At 39.3% G+C, this 20122-nt stretch overlaps 1 protein-coding gene across 4 annotated transcripts in view; it reads right to left on the bottom strand.

Annotated features, from left to right (window-relative positions):
• Positions 1-8822, bottom strand: part of LOC148131977 (vomeronasal type-2 receptor 26-like) — a 153565-nt gene extending 144743 nt beyond the window's left edge. For 2 of the 4 annotated variants that reach the window (XM_087953840.1, XM_087953841.1), the window contains exons 1-3: positions 8374-8813; positions 7392-7680; positions 4552-5340 (exon numbers count right to left, since the gene is read on the bottom strand). In XM_087953840.1, the coding sequence (XP_087809966.1) occupies positions 4552-5340; positions 7392-7680; positions 8374-8594 (1299 nt within the window). In that variant the 5' untranslated portion in view covers positions 8595-8813. Of the gene's footprint in view, positions 1-4551; positions 5341-7391; positions 7681-8373 lie in introns of all 4 variants that reach the window. The other 2 variants (XR_015747207.1, XM_087953842.1) reach the window with 2 other exon arrangements.
• Positions 8823-20122: the final 11300 nt, after the last annotated feature.

Raw genomic sequence — 20122 nt, 5'->3', positions numbered from 1 at the left:
CTTTTGACTTCAAGTAAAAATATGTTGTAATGGTCTTCAACGGTATTGCATCCAGTGAATAGAGATTGCCAATCAAGGGATGAGAGATCGTTGTCTATAAGATCATAGTTGCCTTTTTGAAGTTACAATTGGGAATTACATCATTGTGGTGATTTTTGTGTGGATGTATGTTGAGACAAAAGTCAATCATATTGTGGTCACTACTGGAAAAGGGTTCTTTAGTTTGTATTCCGTAAATTAAATTCAAACTGTATTGCAGAAGATGAGATCGAGGCAGTTGTTTAGTCTAGTGTTGTTGATTACTAGTTGTTCCAGTCCCAGATTTGTAATAGCATTGTAGAAGGTTGTGTGTATGATTTCAGTTGTACAATCATTTAGGGTCCAGTCAATATGAGGTAGATTGAAATCACCAAGAAGGATAAAAGGGTATGGGCAGGATGCAGCCCATGTTAGTAATGTATTTAGCTTGTTTACATGTTCGATGTCATAATCAGGTGCTCTGTAACATAGTAAGAATCGAATTGTGATATTTGAGGATAATATTATATTATCTTTGAGATAATAATATTATTAATATAATTGAGATATTTGAGAATACTTGAATACAGCTCATCAGTCTGGAACCCCATTACGTATCTGATATTAACACAGTTGAGAAAGTCCAGAAACATTTCACAAGAAGAGTTCTCCACTCCTCTACTTGTTGCAAAATACCTTATGCCACCAGACTTGAAATTCTAGACCTAGAAAACCTACAACTATGCTGCCTTCAGTCTGATCTAAGTATAGTATATAAAATCATATATTGCAATGTCCTACCTGTCAAGGAAGACTTCAGCTTCAACCATAACAATACAAGGGCACACAATAGATACAAACTCAAGCTAAACCACACCAAACTTGATTGCAGGAAATACGACTTCATCAACAGACTGGTCAATGTCTGGAATACTCTACCTGACTCTGTGGTTTCTTCCCCAAACCCTAAAAACTTTAACCTTAGACTGTCTACTATTGACCTCACCCCTTTCCTAAGAGGATTGTAGGGGCGTGCATAAGCGCATCAATGTACCTACCGTCCCTGTCCTATTGTTTCTTTTTATTTTTCTTATATGTATCCATTTCATGTATTCATAACTATGTTTATGCTTATACCTATTATCTTGTAAGTGATTGACAAATCAAATACATAAATAAAAAGGCAACAGCCACTCTTTTGAAGACAGCAAAGTCCAAACTTTGGACAGACAGGACCACTGGTTTGAAAGAAGGGTCAAAGAGGCCATCCATGTCAAAATTGAACATTCCTCTCTCAACAGAAAAGGAGGGTTACAACATCATCTATCTCCAGTCTACAACACAGTCCTTTAAACAGTTCCAAGAAGGCTCCACACTCATTTGCATTACTCAGGTAGCTCTGATGATATAGATAAACCTCCAGGTGGCCTCAATGAATCTTTAAAGAATGCAAATGACCACCTGTCTACAAGGAGTATAAATCCTTCCATTCCCCACCATCCAGTCAGAGTTGAAGAAGCTTCTTTGATGAGAAGTGAAACCTTTTCAAAGAAAAACCAGAAAGTCCAGTTGTTTCTTGAAAAAGCACCTTTGGGACTTTCTCTGATTATACAGTTTTTACAGATTGTTGGAATTCTGGTGATAATTCGAGTTCAGCAAAGCATTAATGAACTAATTCCTGATTTGATTATTAGGAACCTAGTAAAATGAGGAGTGGATGGTATGATAATTAGGTGGATAAATCATAAAACTGTCTTTAAAATTCTATTCATTCCAAAAATACAAAGCATCTAGATAAACATTTGTGATTTCCTGATAGAGAAAGTGGATAAATTAAATCTAATAGAAAATTATCAGATTTCTGGCAAGTAGAATTTGACAAACCATTGTATTTCATCTAACAACAAAGTTGTAGATAGCAGCTACAATGTAGACCTTTCATTACAATTTCAATTGTACTTTTCTCATATTATAATGTATACTTGATACTGATGATAAGAAATTAGTAGTAGTTTACTTTTATTGTCATTGCACCTCGTACTACAAAATCAAACACCACCTTCATCTAGTAGTAGTAGTAGTACCGTGTTTCTCATAAAATAAGGCTGGGTCTTATATTTTTTTGAGCCCCGAAAAATGGCTAGGCCCTCTTTTCGGGGTGACTTAATTCCCCCCTTTCGTCCTCATCTAGAGCACCCCGGGCAGCCTCGCCACCAGCCGCTCCTAACGGGTGATCATGGCAAAGCGAGAGAGCTCTCTACTCCCACCAAACACCTTTGCTGCAGACCCAAGACCTTTGGCACCTGCCGCTGTTGCTTTCCCTTCTGCCCATTCCGCTGCCATGTTTGGAGCTGCCGCTTCTGTTTGGAGCTGTCGCCGTGTTTGAGTGCCACCGCCATTTGGAGCACCGCCACCATGTTTGGAGCTGCCACTTCCGTGTTTGGGGCTGCCACCGTGTTTGGAGTGGCGGTGGCGCTCCAAATGGCGGTGGTGCTCCAAACAGCGCAGTGCTGCAAACGCGGAAGCGGCATCTCTAAACGTGGCGCGGTGCTCCAAATGGCGGTGGCACTCCAAACACGGTGGCAGCTCCAAACACGGAAGTGGCAGCTCCAAACATGGAAGCGGCAGCTCCAAACGTGGCAGCGGTGTTCCAAATGGCGGCGGCACTCCAAATGGCAGCGGCACTCCAAACACAGAAGCGGCAGCTCCAAACGTGGCGGCGGAATGGGCAGAAGGGAAAGCAACAGCGGCAGGTGCCAAAGGTCTTGTGTCTGCAGCAAAGGTGTTTGGTGGGAGTAGGGAGCTCTCTGCGCTTTGCCATGATGATAACCTGTTAGGAGCGGCTGGTGGCGAGGAATTGCTGCCGCGGGCGCTTCTAACGGCAAGTCCCCCCACCCTTCCCCCATTTTGCATGTTTTAATAAAGGCCTAAATTTGGGGGAGGGGCTTAATTTGATTTTATGCCTAGAAAACATGCTGGGTCTTCCTATTGGTGGAGGCCGTATTGTTGGAGAAACACGTAGTAGTAGTAGTAGTAGTAGTAGTAGTAGTAGTAGTAGTAGTAATATTTTAAAGTGATTAGATAATAATCATATAATTAATTTCATAATAATATCATTAATGCTTTAGATGAAAGGAAATTGAATGCCAACCAATTGATAGCTGAGATCAAGTTGGACATCTAAAGAATATTTTAAACAAGGTGTAAAATTCAAAACAGATCTTGATATTTTTAAAAAAATCAAAATACTGTAGGCTGAAATAATCTCTGAATGTAAATCTCTGAATGGAATTTAAAAGAGAGAGAAGTGCAAAGAAAAAGAAATATTGCATTGAGAGCAAGAAGGATGAGGGATATCAAACTTGATAAGAATATTTGTGAAAATGATATGGAAATAGTACTTGATTGAAAATCAAGTGTGACTTAGCATTGTGATGATCAGTGACAGAAAGCAAATGCATCTATAAGAATCTGAATAAATGATATTCTTTTTTGGAGACCCCAAGGCAAGTAAAATCTATGTCCATGTGAGCAGAAAAGTAGGAGTTTGGGAATACATTTTCCAACTATTATAATCTCGGAGTTGGAGAAGGGAGAAAACAGTACTTTTTCAATAACAGACAAGCTTACACACAAGCTTAAATTCTGTTTACTGCTTTTCCAGAAGGCGGAACAACATAAGATAAACTCAGTCAGGAGATGGCTGAATGAGACTGAATGAGAGAAGCAGTTTCAGAGTTGAGCGAGTGAACAGCTATTTTAAATCTCCCCCTCACTGATTTTCTTAAATAGACCAAACAGCTATTAGTCAGAGAAGCTTTAACCACACATACAGGAATTTATTTAAAAATTCATACTTTTTAAAAAAATTACCAATAATATCAAATTATATATGTCATAGTTCCTGCTGTTTGGGATATTATGCCCTGAGCAATTGAATTGGCCAAACCTGTTAGCCTCTTGTAGCATAAGAAGGTTGACATGGTTCCCTTCCTTCTACAATAGAATAGAATAGAATAACAGAGTTGGAAGGGACCTTGGAGGTCTTCTAGTCCAACCCCCTGCTTAGGCAGGAAACCCTACATTTCAGACAAATGGCTATCCAACATCTTCTTAAAAACTTCCAGTGTTGGAGCATTCACAACTTCTGGAGGCAAGTTGTTCCACTGATTAATTGTTCTAACTGTCAGGAAATTTCTCCTTAGTTCTAAGTTGCTTCTCTCCTTGATTAGTTTCCACCCATGGCTTCTTGTCCTGTGCTCAGGAGCTTTGGAGAATAGCTTGGCTCCCTCTTCTTCTTTGTGGCAGCCCCTGAGATATTGGAAGACTGCTATCATGTCTCCCCTAGTCCTTCTTTTCATTAGACTAGACATACCCAGTTCCTGCAACTGTTCTTCATATGTTTTAGCCTCCAGTCCCCTAATCCACTTTGTTGCTATTCTCCACACTCTTTCTAGAATCTCCGCATCTTTTGTACATCGTGGTGACTTTAGATTCACTCTCCAAAAGGAACTAACTTGGAACTAACCATACCTGCCATGGATGCAGCCTTGGAGCCCTCAATATCTCTGCATCTTCCTTCCTTCTCCTCCTTGATCTGGAGGAATACGCAGCCTTCAAGGCATGGGCCAGAGTCTTAATGACACTGTAAAAACTATGGAAATTTCTGACCTTAACCAAGTTTCCTTTCTTTTGTGTTCCCAATGGTGCTTTCTCAGTGCATCTTCTCCGGCCTTTGACAGAAAAGATGTGCTTTGAAAAGGAACAGTGAAAAGACGAATCTCCTAATGGTGGCTCTATAAAGAATAAGTGCACATAGGAATCCGACTCTGGCCATTTTTTCCGCACCAAACTAAGGGTCCACACAGTATTCACATATTTGAAAAAACTCATTTTCAGTGGAAATAGCCCAATGACTGTTGTGATCCACACTTTCCCTTCAATGGGTCCTGACAAACCATCAAATATTAACTGGAAAATAAGAAGTCTGTCCCAAATGGCACGATATTCTATGAAGTGAACATAGACATTGACTTGTCTCCACTTAGAGAGGGCTTCCCTGAGGTAGGCTGTATTTCCAGTCATTGAGAAATACTGTGATATAACAACACAAATTCCACTCCTGACCAGCAAAGGAGTCAAAGTCCTCATGAAATTCTCTCCATTTTCTGTGTCTGAAGCAAAGAGGCCAATCAAGCTCCATCCAAAATGCAGAAGAATTTTGACAATTTCTGGGTAGAACCCTTTTTTGGAGAACAGGGGATGATAAAATGTTAATTGACTTTTATCATGCAGCGAATCTGAAAATAATTCAAAATTCATCTGAAAAAGCAGTAAAGAATATCAGGGTCAGAACTATTCCAAACTGTTAGCTTTAAAGAAATCCAGTTTGGTTCTTATAAACATATTTGCATGGACTACTGTTGATTAGTCATTAAACCATATGAAGATACAGAATTTTTTTAAAGCTTAACGTTTACAAGACTGTACAAAACAAGTGTACAAAAGAAAATGAATTATGAAAATGAATAAGAATGCAAATCTTATTTCTGTATTACCCCTATTATTGACCACAATCAGATCCACATATGCAGATCTCAACTGAAATATTTTGTTCAAATAAAGAGCTGTATTATATGTACTTTTTAAAAAAATAAAAACTGACCACAAAGGAAATAAATTGTTTTAATATAAGAATCCTAATAGGTCATTCATTTAATCTACAGTCCAAGATACTGATCCCTTGCTTTCTTATACATTGACATTAAAATAAACATGTCTTGAACTTTGCAAATGGAAGTCTGTTCATTACAAGTGGGTTGGTGCTCAAATCTTGCTTAAGTAAATAGTGCCCTAAGATATTTAGACATTTCTGCATTGAAATATTTTTCAATTTGGAAGCACGTTTGTAGAGGCTCATCCATTCTAATGTGCCATCTTTAGTGAGAATGGCCGTATCTTTTTCTATTCAATTTCCCAGATTCTTTGTGTATTCTTTTTTGCTTGTTCTCTAGTTGTACAAAAGACAGGGACAGCTTCTAGTATAATTTGTCAGTTCTACAATTCAAGAAGTTGTTAATTGTACTTTTTTAAATAAAGCACCTGAGGGTAGGAGAAAAAGCAATGGGTAGAAACCAATCAAGGAGAAGCAATTTAGAACTAAGGAGAAATTTCCTGACAGTTAGAACAATTAATCTTAAATTTGCCTCCAGAAGTTGTGAATGCTACAACATTGGATGTTTTAAAGAAGAGATTAGATAACCATTTGGACTAGGACCTGCAATGTGTCTTCCAACTCTGTTATTCTATGCTGTTCAAAAGACAGAAATTTGGAAGTTTGTCAGTTTCTAGAACTTTAATTTTATACCAATAATTATATGTCCTGATTTTAGACATAGAAGAAATTTACATAAATTCCCAAATCAGCTCTGAAGGTAGTAGCTGGAGTATGTTTATCCAATTCCAAAATACTTCTCAGATGATGTGATTAGCTTTGTTCTAGTAGTGATATATTTGAAGCATATATTTTAGGCAGAATAGTAATAAGATGAATGGGACTGAAGTTGCTAGGATCTTTTTAAATTATCAGTGAAAGTTCCCCACCAATGGAAATATTTTTGGAATATTTCAGCTGGTAGGAAGTCTTTTCCAGGAGCATTATTGCTCTTTGAGACAGTTATGATGAATTTCATCATGAATATTCAAGAGAAAAAATTGTCAACATGTTGCTTGTATCTTTGTATTTTTTTAACAAAGTGTTTAATTAATTCTCTGGTTCCTACAAATTCATAAAATATATGTGTTTTACCAGTTATTTGAAAGATAAACCATTTGGATTCTTTTAATGAAGCTGGGATGTGTTTACCATTGAAAATATCACTACCTTTGTTAACATTATGTACTAAACATGAGCTTACCATCTCTGCTGCACCACCCATTCATACAGAAGACCTTTTGATTGTACATAGAGCCTCTCCTAACCTTCCCAAGTGTGAAGAAGAAGAAGAAGAAGAAGAAGAAGAAGAAGAAGAAGAAGAAGAAGAAGAAGAAGAAGAAGAAGAAGAAGAAGAAGAAGAAGAAGAAGAAGAAGAAGAAGAAGAAGAAGAAGAGAGGAGGGAGGAGGAGGAGGAGGAGGAGGAGGAGGAGGAGGAGGAGGAGGAGGAGGAGGAGGAGGAGGAGGAGGAGGAGGAGGAGGAGGTGGTTTATTGCTTTGATCCTTATTCCCCCCACCCCACTAACCCCCAACCATGACACCTAAAATAGCTATGGTTAAAAGCAACTCTTACTTTTTGACCAGAAGAAATGGTTGAATCTATTAATGATACACCCATTACCTTACTCAATTTACTTATCAAAGAAACAGCCATACAAACCTGAGGGATTTTGTAGATGTCTCCTAACGTTGAAATCTGGATAGAGATGTCATCAGCAGCTACATCAACAAAAACCAAAATGTTGTCCTTCCTTCCACAGCTGTAGTTGGGAATATTAGCTTCTCCAGTAGAGAGTATGTCCAGCAAGGCTTCTGAAGTGCCAGGTATGTTCAAATAGTTGTCATGAATGTTGTAGCCAAGTGTGATATTTTGTGGAAGCCAGGGAGTCTTGCTGGCCACTTGAATATTAAAAATGTACTGTAGAAATGTTTCTTTATCACAAGGTATACTAATGTAAAAAAGGTTTTCATGTTATCATCACCATCATTACATAACAATATATTTTTTTCAATATAATCTTTGTCTCCACAAGCCTTCTGGGTCTTAAGCTAATACTGACCCAAAATCAAATGCAAATACTAGTTAGTCATCTCCATTTCATTTTAAAGAATGTTGGGAGATGGGATTTAAATAGTGTTCCACTAAGCTTAAGAATCATAACACACCATTATTTGTAGCAACACTAATTTTCATCTGCCCAGTAACTATGATTCAATATAATTCAATCATTAAAGTAGAACCATCATATTAGGAAGAGGATGTTTCATAAGTGATCCAGAAAAGAAATCACAGAAAACTCCTTCTATTCTTATAAGGATTTGACATTGGATATGAATGAGAGGCTATAAGAAATGAAATAGGCTGAGCAAAGGAAACTACAACCCATTACTAAAAGTCAGTATTCAAGAGATATCTCAGAATTGAACTGGGAAAAGTATATAATTTGGATTTCTTTCAGGTTTTCACTCCCCATCTTGAGATTTGAGTATCTTCTACAAAATAAGGCAAAAGAGAGAAAATCAAAGTGATTCAGGAAATTATACGGTTCTGCAATATAGGAATAAGTGAAATAAGAAGAAAAAAAAGTAGAATGCTGGAGAGTAAATGGAGGAATGCAACTCCATCACACTGAATGACTTACACCTGAGACTGAATTGAAGGAGCCCTATTGAAAGGCAATGTTGTTGTATCCAATATTTTTCTTGCAGTGGTGATCATAGTAACGAGATGGTCTCCTGGTCTGAAATAGCTCCGTGGTCTTTTTTCATCCTGGTACTCCAAACTCAGAGGGCATTTCATTCTAAGCTTCCCAGAGACTGGCTGGGACATCAGAAGCAGCAGAAGCAGAAACAGGAGGTCCATAATTCACGGGTTAAATTAATCCCCTTCCTGTTTTTAAATAAGGAGAACAAGAAGCATTAAAAAAATTCAAAGTCCTCTCACAAGATGCAAATGCCAGTAACTTTCGTGACTCCAACACAGACAAACTGAACTTCACCAGGAAAAGAAAGATAGAGACATTCAAAGTCCCTCCTTGTCCCTTAACTTGTGCCACACAGAGTGTGACCTTATGTATTTATTCTTTTCTGATACAATTTTTTTTCTTGTTTCTTCAATCTGATGTTTACCTCAAAGGCAAATTGTAGTAGAAGAAGTCTCAAAGATCGGAACTGTGAAAATTACAGTAATAAGCAGCTTCTCCTCTGTGATCCTAAACTTCTTCAGGACTCCTTGAGCAGAGCTGGATAAAAATATGTTAGTGAAAAATCACAGTTACACCCCTGGGGACACTGTTCTGTAGTGGTTGTGCTCCTTCCTGTCAAGTCTTGTCCTGTCAGGTCTTGTAATGTTGGAAGAATATAGTTCAAAAGCCAGATGATGACTTCTACTATCCTTCAAAAGTGGGATCCTGCCTCCAGACACCACTGGTTACCAGAGCTGGGTTTCAAAAATTTTAGCAAAGGGTTTTCTGCCTGGTTGCTGGATGGGTGTGGTCATGGTGGGTGTGGCCTAGTCAACCTCCTGCACCATGGAGGGGGCGTTTTTGCCCTTCTTGGGCTTGAGCCTTCTTTCCTCGAGCTCCGGGAGGATGAAAATGGCCTCTCCAGACTGCGGAGGCTCTCTGGAAGCCAGAAATAGGCCCATTTAGGCCTTCCTGGACCTCCAGGAGGCCTTTTTCACCCTCTCTGAGCCTCCATGCACCCTGCACTTACCTGCATCCAAAATGGCTGCGTGGGGACTCCTGGGAGGGGCAGGGTGGGCAGCGCCAGCCAGGAGTGGGATTTGGGGTTCTCGAACTGCACAGAATCTTAGCTAGGGCCCTCCTGAACCCCTGCAAACCCCCAGCAGTCCACCCCTTCTGGAGACAACATCAGCCAGGGCTATGGTGAATTCTAGGTTGGTGGTACTTAACTTATTGGTCTCTGTTGTCTTATGCCAATTAAGTAATCAATACCCGTTGTTAGGAATCTGTCAACCAATTAGTTGGGTTGGCAATATATAAACCAACAATGTATGTTTGTAGCTTTAAGACAAAGTCACTGTGTTGATTTGTACTATATTCCGATTGGTTGGTTGTGTTGCAAATTGCCATAAGAGGGAGCTAGAGATCATGGCTTCTCTCTGACATTCTGTATCTCTGACATTCTGACTCTCTGACATTCTGTTTCTCTCTGACATTCTGTTGCTATCTAAGGTTCTCTGTTGTGCTTATACTTTGATATTTTTGTTTACTGTAAATCAGAAAGGCAACCAGTAAGAAGACTTTGTAATTGGATATTCTTTGGACTGTTAAATGTATATGACCTGGACTGTTTATTGGACTGTGCTATTTCTTAAAGTAAACTTTAACTCAATTCGGCATAGCTGTGTGTGACTGAATAATTATTCATAACTACTCTCATAAAGGTTTCCATGTGCATATCCTTGTTACTCAAGGGTTATTCTGTACATATCATAACACCCTTGAACCCCTGAAGGACCAGATGATGGGGTGTATGTACAGAGGAGGCCGTGGGGATCAGAGGAAGGGTCACATGTCAAGATAGGACCCAGGTATGGATGGAATGGACACGAGAGTGAAGAATATGAATTCTGATACAAAAATTTATCTTGTCTTTATTTCTTTGCCTTAAGCAGCCTTGCTCCTTCCTGTCTTCTCTCTCTCTCTCTACAGAACTAGGGGGGTGTTAGGAATGTGAATCACCTAACAGCTATTTGGGTTGGAAATATATAAACCAGGATAGACATTTTAATACTGTCTCTTTAAGGGAATGCTAAAAACTGCAATTGGGTGTGGTTCCTCAAATGGCCATAAGATGGAGCCAGAAACCTGGGTTGTTTAGTCTCAAAGGAGTACCAATCTCAGGAAGTCTCAGAAGAGAGTGTGAGTGAATTTCTGTTTCCTTCTGTTGGAAAGAGTTGCCGTTCCTCTATTTTTCCCTATTGACTGTTATTCTTGGATTTGACGTAAGTCTGTCACTGAACTGTTTTTGATACTGGACTTTGATATTCAGATTATCCCTGGACTGAACTCTGACTGTTTGAACTGTGAATTGACTTGGACTGTGTTTAGACTTTGCTTAAATGTTTATCGAAAGTAAAAACCTACATTAACCGTACAGTGTATCTGTGTGCTGTGTGTGTTTTATTCTTCAGAACTCTCACTAGGTCTCCCTGTATGCACTCATTCTCCTAACAGGGAATTACCTCAACACTAGTTATGGGCTCAGGCCATACCAGGCTCAGATAACTGAGAGTTGGTGTGAATGCACAGTACTGTATACAGACAGCTGTTTACTGTTTCATTGTGGGTTACTATCCTGGTAAAGATGGCACAAGACACTTCAACAAGTCTATCACTGATAACCCAGTTGGATGGAACAAACTATGTTTCCTGGTCTATGAAGTGCAGTCTACTTCTGCATAAAGAAGGTTTATGGAATGTAGTTCAAGACCCACCGGATGTAAATGCTTGGGATCCAGAAAATGAGGATGATTCCAAGAAGCTTGCTGACTTTAAACAGAACAACGAGTGATCTCTTTGTATAATTGGACTAACACTGAGTGACCAGCAGCTAGTCCATATTCATGAAGAAGAGTCTGCTGCTAAGTGTTGGGAGAATTTGAAGAGTATTTATGTTCATGACGGTGTAGGTCCACACATACATCTTACACGTAAACTGTTTAGAGCACGTCTTCTGAAAGGTGGAGATATGTTAGCTCATTTGAACTTCATGAAAAGAACTTTTCAGGAGCTACATGAAAAAGGACTGATATTTTCAGAGTTGCATCAAGTTTACATCATTCTTTCCTCATTGGGTGAAAGTTATGATGATTATGTATCTTCACTGGAAGTCCTGCCCAGAGATAAACTGACATTGACTGACATAACCGGAAGGTTGTTAGAAGAAGCAAGAAGATGGCTGGATAGGGACCAACTGAGGAAGGAACAACAACAAGAAAAGGATTTGTATTCAACTGCCTATACTGTTAGGAAATGTTTTTTTTGTGGGGCTAGGGGATATATAGCTAGATTCTTTAAGAAGGGAAAACAAGAGAATACTGGTAATCACCAGAAGGCCAAAAAGAATGTTAGTTTAGCTATGTCTAGCAATTCAACTGTAAACCATGATTTGTGGGCTGTTGATAGTGGAGCATCGCAGTGCATTACTAAAGATAGAAAAAGGTTTGTAAAGATGTCCATGAATAAACAATATGTATCATTGGCAAATGGATGGAAGATCAAAGCGTCTGGTCAAGGTACTGCATATTGTTCTTGTATAAACGAACATTTAACTATGTTATATATACCTAAACTGAAATTTAATTTGTTATCAGTAAGGGCTTTAGTTAATCTTAGTTATGTAGTAACCTTTAGGGGAGATAACTGTATAATAGAGAAAGAGGATAAAAGTATTACTGCTACTTTAGAGAATGATTTATATGTGATACATGTTGACCAGTTGAAGATGGCTAACTCAGTTTATAACAATGTTAAGCCATATGATGAATGTATACATTTATTACATAGATGTCTAGGGCACATTAATTTCAAAATGCTCAAACAAACTGTCAAATTGGCAGAGGGAGTAAAATTGAAACCCTGTAGCAACTCTAATGCTTGTAGTCAGGAGAAAAGTAAGGTTATTCCTGCAAACAGACTTAATGGGTTTAAGACCAAAGAACCTTTAGAGGTTGTTTTTGCTGACATAATTGGACCTAAGAAACCAAGTTTAGGAGGTGCCTGCTATATTTTGAGTATTATGGATCATTACTCACGATACGGTTTCTGCTATGAAAAACAAAACAGAAACATTCCAACATTTCTTTAACTGGCTAAGGTTTGCTGAGAGAAAAATGAGGAGTATAGTAATTACTTTAGTTACTGATAATGGAACTGAGTTTGTTAACAAAAGATTCCAACCTATGTTGAAATTGGCTGGTGTTGAGCATAAACGTTCTGCACCTTACAGACCACAACATCACTTGTTTGTAGAACGAAGAGGGCAAACATTACAAGCCATGGCTCGCACTATGTTATCTGATTCAGGTTTGCCTGAAACACTGTGGGGTGAGGCCATAATGTGTAGTAACCATGTGTAAAACAATGTAGTTAACACAACAACTGGTGAATTGCCATTCACTCGTTGGCATGGCAGAAAGCCAAATTTAAGTTACCTACACACATTTGGAGCTCCAGCATGGGTGCATATTCCCTCACAAGTAAGACTGAAAGGGCAACATAGAGTTAAGAAGTTATTTTTTGTAGGTTATGAGGCCAACCATAGATCATTTAGATTTTGGGATCAAGGAACGGCTCATGTTTATTGTAGTGCTAGTGCAAAATTTCTAGAGCACGTTGGGTGGGATAAACTGGAACAAGAATCCAGCAATGATATTATTATTGATACCCAAATAGTCCCTAAAGATGAAATAAGTAAACCACGAATAGCCATTCAAGAGGAAGAACAGGAGGAAGTAGTAGAACAGGCACAGGAAGAGGTAGAAGAACAGGAGCAGGTGGCACAGGAAAGTCCAGCAGTAAGTCCTGTATTACCAAGACGTTCAACCCGAGTAACACAACCACCTGATAGATATCAGGCTAGTGTTGTATGCCAAGTGAATACACTTCCTAGTAACTATAGTGTATCCTGCCAAGGATCAGGCTGCTTGGCAGGAAGCAATAGATAAGGAACTGGAATCATTAAAAAGACTGGAGGTATATGAAAATGTTAAGTTACCACCAGGTAAATATGCCATAGGATGTAAATGGGTTTATAAACTGAAGACAGGTGTGGATGGGACTGTTACCCATAAAGCCAGGTTAGTAGCACAAGGGTTCAATCAGACAGCAAACAACTATGATGAGGTGTTTGCACCTTAGTCTGAAGGCTACTACATTAAGGGCAGCATTAGTGTGGGCAGCTAAAGAGAAATACATTGTAAATCATTTGGATGTAGAGACTGCATATCTGCATGCACCGTTGCAACACACTATTTATTTAAAGAAACCTTTAGGCATAAAAAATGATAATACAACTGATTGCTGGAGATTGAAAAAGAGTCTTTATGACTTGAAGCAATCAGAATATGAGTGGAACCAATGTATAGTTAAAGAATTAACTAAGATAGTCTTTGTAGCTGGCATGGCTGATCCATGTTTTTTCAAAAGAGAAAATAATGGTGTAATTTCATTATTGTTATTGTTTACTGATGACATAGCATTAATCACCAAAACTGAACAAGAAGCTACTAAAATAATGTTAGAGAAGAAATTTAAAATAAAACAGGAGAAATTAAACAATAACTCGGTTTAAAGATAGATAAAACTAGGGGAGGATAGGCACAGGCAGACAAAATTAACCAATTACTAAAAAGTTTTAAAATGGAACTTTGTAAGTCAGCTAAAACACCGATGAGCCAGGAGTTTAGCCACAGTGATGTTCAAAGTCCTATTTTTGATAAGAACATTTATCAGTCCTTGATTGGTAGTTTATCTTATCTCAGTAATTGGTCAAGGCCAGATATAGAATACAGTGTTAATCAATTAGCGAGATTTAATGGTGAGCCCACTGAAAGGCACTGGAAAGCTGCTAAGCATGTGTTAAGATATCTGAAACAAACAATGCATTATGCATTGTATTTGGAGCCTAAAGATGAACTGAGTTTAACTGCATATGCTGATGCAAGTTTTGCTACAGACGTCAATACACGAAAATCTACGCCGGGTACTGTTGTATTATTGGGAAAAGTATTGATTGGATGGAGGTCTATTAGACAGAAACATCTAAGTTTGTCAACAATGGAGGCTGAATTCTCATGTTTGTCTTTATTATGTACAGATTTAGTTTGTTACAAGCAACTACTAATTGACATGGGAATTGATGTAACAGATTCTATTGTTGTTTATGAAGATAACCAACCAGCAATACTGATGGCTTCAAATATTGCTGTTAAAACGAGAACGAAACACACAGATTAAGATATTTAAATGTGAGACAATGTGTGCAAAGTAAGATGATTAAGCTGGAATACTGTATGCCAGAAAACAATATAGCAGATCATTTTACAAAAACCCAAGGCTCTGTAAAGCATAAGGCTTGCTGTGAGGATTATGGACTTAGAATGTAAGGTTATATATATTGTCCCACCCAAAGGAGAGAATGTTAGGAATGTGGGTCACCTAACAGCTATTTGGGTTGGAAATACATAAACCAGGATAGACATTTTAATACTGTCTCTTTAAGGGAATGCTAAAAACTGCAATTGGGTGTGGTTACTCAAACGGCCATAAGATGGAGCCAGAAACCTGGGTTGTTTAGTCTCAAAGGAGTGTGAGTCTCAGGAAGTCTCAGAAGAGAGTGTGAGTGAATTTCTGTTTCCTTCTGTTGGAACAAGTTGCCGTTCCTCCATTTTTCCCTATTGACTGTTATTCTTGGATTTGATGTAAGTCTGTCACTGAACTGTTTTTGATACTGGACTTTGATATTAGGATTATCCCTGGACTGAAATCTGACTGCTTTAACTGTGAATTGACTTGGACTGTGTTTAGACTTTGCTTAAACGTTTATTGAAAGTAAAAACCTACATTAACTGTACAGTGTATCTGTGTGCTGTGTGTGTTTTATTCTTCACTACTCTCACTATGTCTCCCTGTATGCGCTCATTCTCCTAACGGGGAATTACCTCAACAGGGGGGTCACAGGGGAGTGGGGTGCTGCCTCAGACAAAGTTAAAACTGCTTTTACTTTTTTCTGCGGAAGGAGGGGGTGCGGGGAGTGAGGGTGCTGCTTTGAGTTGCTCTGCAATAGGAAAGGGGCTGGAACCACAGATTCTTAGCGAGGCCAAAGTTAGCAACTTAATCCACTAGCCAGGATATTAGGAAGAAGAATAGCTTGCTTATAAGAAAAACCTCAAAAACCACATAGTTGGCACATGAAATTAGGACACTTTGCAAGATACAGGTGACCTGGGGTGAAAAACAAAAGACGCGACATTTAACTATGTAGTGGGCTGAGATCCAAATAACCAATCAATATTATCTGTTATGCATGCAGGGGAAGGGCAAAGGGCTCCCCTTGACTATAAAAATTGCTGTAAGATTCTCATCTTGATTAGCTTTTGAGCCAGGGTCCTTATATCTTGGTACCAAAATAAAAGTATATTGTATCACACCTTGTGTCTGGTGACTTATCAGCTTCAACACCAAGCAAAAGCCCAGTTTTGGGGACAACACCCTGTCTAATGTTAAGATCTGGGCCTGCTTTAGATTTTGTTTTATATGAGATTCCCCTATATGAATCTTGAATTGGAGCTGATTTTAAAATTGCTTGTGATCGAAGTGAAATTTTATTTCCCATCCTTTCTACAAATATCAATTTTTTGGATGAGAGCTGACTAAGAGCAAGAAAATGACAGCTGGTTGACTTTGCTTAATAAGAAGAAAGATATAGAATGGATAGATTTTTTCCCCCACTGGTGGTCTCTCTGTTGCCCTTCCATATTCATGCAAGTCACTGAGAAACTTTATATTTCGAAGCTTTTTTACTTTACTAAATAAACAGAGGGCTGTGATGTCTATAGCTATGATGGTGGCAGTTCCCACAGCACGGTCAGTGTTGCGACCTGATTTTTGCCACACGTTCCCAGAAACCTCTTGGTGGGAACCTTGTGATCCCACTTCTTTTTCTGTGGATGTGGTTAGTGGAGTGGGGCCCTTTGCGCCTACACATCTCTGAGACTCTGTGTGAATCCCCCCAAAATTTCCAAGTGCTTGTAGGTGTAGTTGGGAGTCCTTGTGTTTCTGATATCTCTGGGCAGGAAAGGTTGAGGTGCCTGCTGGTGTTAACTGGGAGGAGTTTCAGCTAATGACTCCTAAGGAAATGGACAAAGTTTCCTAAGAGATCCAGATGACCCCCCACTATGGTACTTTTTGAAAAGTTTTAATCATTTTGCTCCTCACCTAGTAGATCATCTGTCTGGAATCTGCACTGTATATCAGACATTGAGTGAGTCCAGAAGTATTTCACGAGAAGAGTACTATACTCCTTTGCTCACAACAGAATAACCTATATCACCAGGCTTGAAATTTTGGGCTTGGACAACCTAGAACTATGCCGCCTATGGTTTGTCATGCCCCTGTTGGAATCTGATTCCGAGGGGGAGGTCAAGCATCTGACAGCGAGTGGGAGTATGGCTCAGGTGGCTGTGGAAGAAACTGGGGAAGGGCACAGTCCAGCTGGGCATTTCCGCACAGCACCTTGCTGGAAGCAAAGTGTGAATTAGCTTTGTTTGTCAAGTCTTATCTGGGTTCTGGCATCCTCCCAACTGTGTGTGTTCCATTATCTTTTGAAGTCTGCAATTCCTTATCCTGCCCTGTCTCGTTAAGTGCTGCAGTGTGGTTTGTGATGGTTTTTATTTATAATTTATAGTTACTTTGGGTTTGGACTGAATTTCTTCCCTTTAAAAACTGTTCTTGGGAGAGTTTTTTCTCCAGCCAATGATAAGTGGACATTGGGGGGCAAGTTGGAGGTATTAAAGGGACTTTACCTACTTTTGTGACTTTGTTGCTTTTGTGCCATACCCCGGGTCATCACATGATTGTACTTAAGCGTAGTAGACAAAATTATCTGCTACAATGTCCTACCAGTCAATGACTACTTCAGCTTCAACCGCAACAATATAAGAGCGCACAACAGATACAAACTCAATGTAAACTGCTCCAAACTTGATTGCAGAAAGTATAACTTCAGCAACAGAGTGGTCAATGGCTGGAATGCACTACCTGACTCTGTTGTTACATCCTCTAACCCCCATTCATTTAACCTCAAACTATCCACTATTGACCTCACCCCATTCCTAAGAGGCCTGTAAGGGGCGTGCATAAGTGCACAATCATGCCTACCGTCCCTGTCCTATTGACCCCATTTATTCATATTTATTTCTTGTATTCTTACTCATGTTTATACTTATACCTATTATCTTGTAAGTGATTGACAAATCAAATAAATAAATAAAATGAATCATTGGTGATGATTGTCCTTGGATTGTGTGGGTTTTGTGTGTTTGTTACTATCCAGTTTTTTGTAATCCTTGCAATATTTTCTTCTTCATAACCTCTTACTAAGCTGATTCTTCTTTTTCAATGTTTGAGAATTGATACGGCAACCATCCCAAGGGGAAAAAGACATATCAAGTCGAACCTAGGGGATAGTCAAAAGAAAGAGAAAGGAAAAATGCAACCATGGGAAAAGTGGCCATTTGTACACTGTAGAAGCCAGAAGAAAAAAGAGAATGACTGCAGTAGTGCAAAACAAATATGATTTCAGCAAAAGTTAATGGAATCACTGTGAGAGGCTTGGTAGATACTGGCAGTAGACCAACATTGATATGGCCTCATTTATTTTTTTTAAAAAGGGCAGCATCATACCTCTTACAAGAGTGTTTGGGAGACAGAGATGGTTGCAGTGGTCAAAGCCAAAGTACAGACACAGGGAAAAGGAACAGGTAGGAGTCATTTTTAACTTGTTGTGTAACCTAGTAATTGGAATATATTTTCCATTTATTGACAGTTTGTCAGAGTATTTGCAGTGTGACTGTTATTGTGAGACAACCCAGGAGCAAAACACAGCACACAGAGGCTTTGGCTTTTAACAGTGGTTTATATCAGGGGTGGGATTCAACTGGTGTTACTACCGGTTTGGTGACTACGTTTTGCGACCTCACCTCATTCCTAAGAGGTCCTTAAAGGGGCCATGCATAAGCGCACCAGCATTCCTACCCTCCCTGTCTTACTGTCCCCATTTATCTGTATTTACTTCCTTTGTTCATGTTTATGTTCATACTTATACTTGCTAGCTTGTACATGTTTGACAAACAAATAAAATAAAAATAAATAAACCAGGCTTCCCTGAGACATGTCAGAAAATATCATGGATGAGATCAGCCTTGTTATCCATCATCCAAAAGCAACAGCCAGAAATCAGAATCACAAAACTTCTTGTAGTTAGGCATTGATAGAAGATGCTATCTTATCTCAATGCTATTATGGTTGCATAAGTCGAGATCCATAAAATGGGAATAGATTAAAAGAAAAAAAGAGAAAAAAAAGATCAGATGAACCCAAGGATGTCCCACCCTCTGTGTATCACCATCAGGGTGCCTGCCACCCCCTCTAACTCAATCCCCCAGTTCTCCCTTCTATGTCAAGGTGTACATATCAGTGGTGGTATTCTACCAGTTCAGCCCAGTTTGGCCAAACTGGTAGCTCCAAGGATCATCTGTGAGTGAATTGGTTTGGTCCGATGATCAGCTGATAAGCCCTCCCACATGCCCCGGCTCTATATTGACCTTTATTTCCTGGTTTTGAAGCTCAGCTGCTTTGCTGTATCACCTGTTGAAGACACAGGGAGAGTGCAGGATTGCAGGAGAAGGTTAGTAGCAAACCCTCTGAGCACATTTGGCATGCGTGTGCGCAAAGCTCGCCCACAAAGCCATGCCCACAGAACTGGTGGTAAAAAAATTGAAATCCATCACTGCTACATATCAATTTACTTTCTCTCCAAACAAGATAATCTTTCCAATAACTGACCCAGATAAACTAGGAACACAGGGATACCCAACCAAATTCTTGCAAGATCTTGGCAGTCTTGGGAGAGGGATCACACACAGCCTCAGAGATGTGAAGGCCAAAGAGCTCCACTGCTATGGAGTACATCCACACAACCAGAAGAAGGGAATCCATGTCCCTTCAAACCAGTGTGTAGGTGGGTGTGGCACCGAATTGGTGTCAAGGGGAAAAATCTATTGGCCCTATATCTTTCTTCATATTTTCACAATGATATAATCCAAAAATATCCAGTGTCCTCAACCTAGGGGGGACCAAACTCCATAGTTCTTGGTGATCTTACTCAGCAGTATTTGGAGAAAAGATTCCATGTTGAAGGATAGCAGAAGTCAACAACATAGGTGTTGAAATGCTGCATTTCCCTCCAACATCATTTTTTGGACAGGTCCTGACAGACCACAACCACTAAAGAACACTGCTCTCAGGGGTAGTATATCTGTAGCTTTTCACTAACATGCTGTACATCAGCTTCCTTTCTGCAAATGGAAGCAAAGAAAAAGTTCAGGATCCCCAGAGAAAAAAATGCTTCTCATTGTAATTATCACTATCCTGCCCTTTGAGATGTCTCCTTCTACTTGTCTAGTGACTGCCTTTGATATAAACATCAGACTGAAGCACTGTGGAGGGGATCTTGCATCAGAAAAGGATAAATGCTTGAGGTCACACTCTGTCTTATTTGAATTTTAGGACAGGCAGGGACTGTGTTGATAAATGTACTTTTCTCTCCTTTCCAGGTGAAGCTTGGTTGGTCTCTGTTTCACTC

This window comes from Notechis scutatus, chromosome 2 (assembly GCF_049901735.1).
Source record: "Notechis scutatus isolate UNSWTSFEM ecotype Mainland chromosome 2, rNotScu1.2, whole genome shotgun sequence".
Classification (NCBI taxonomy): domain Eukaryota; kingdom Metazoa; phylum Chordata; class Lepidosauria; order Squamata; family Elapidae; genus Notechis; species Notechis scutatus.
This window is presented reverse-complemented; position numbering and strand designations above follow the sequence as displayed.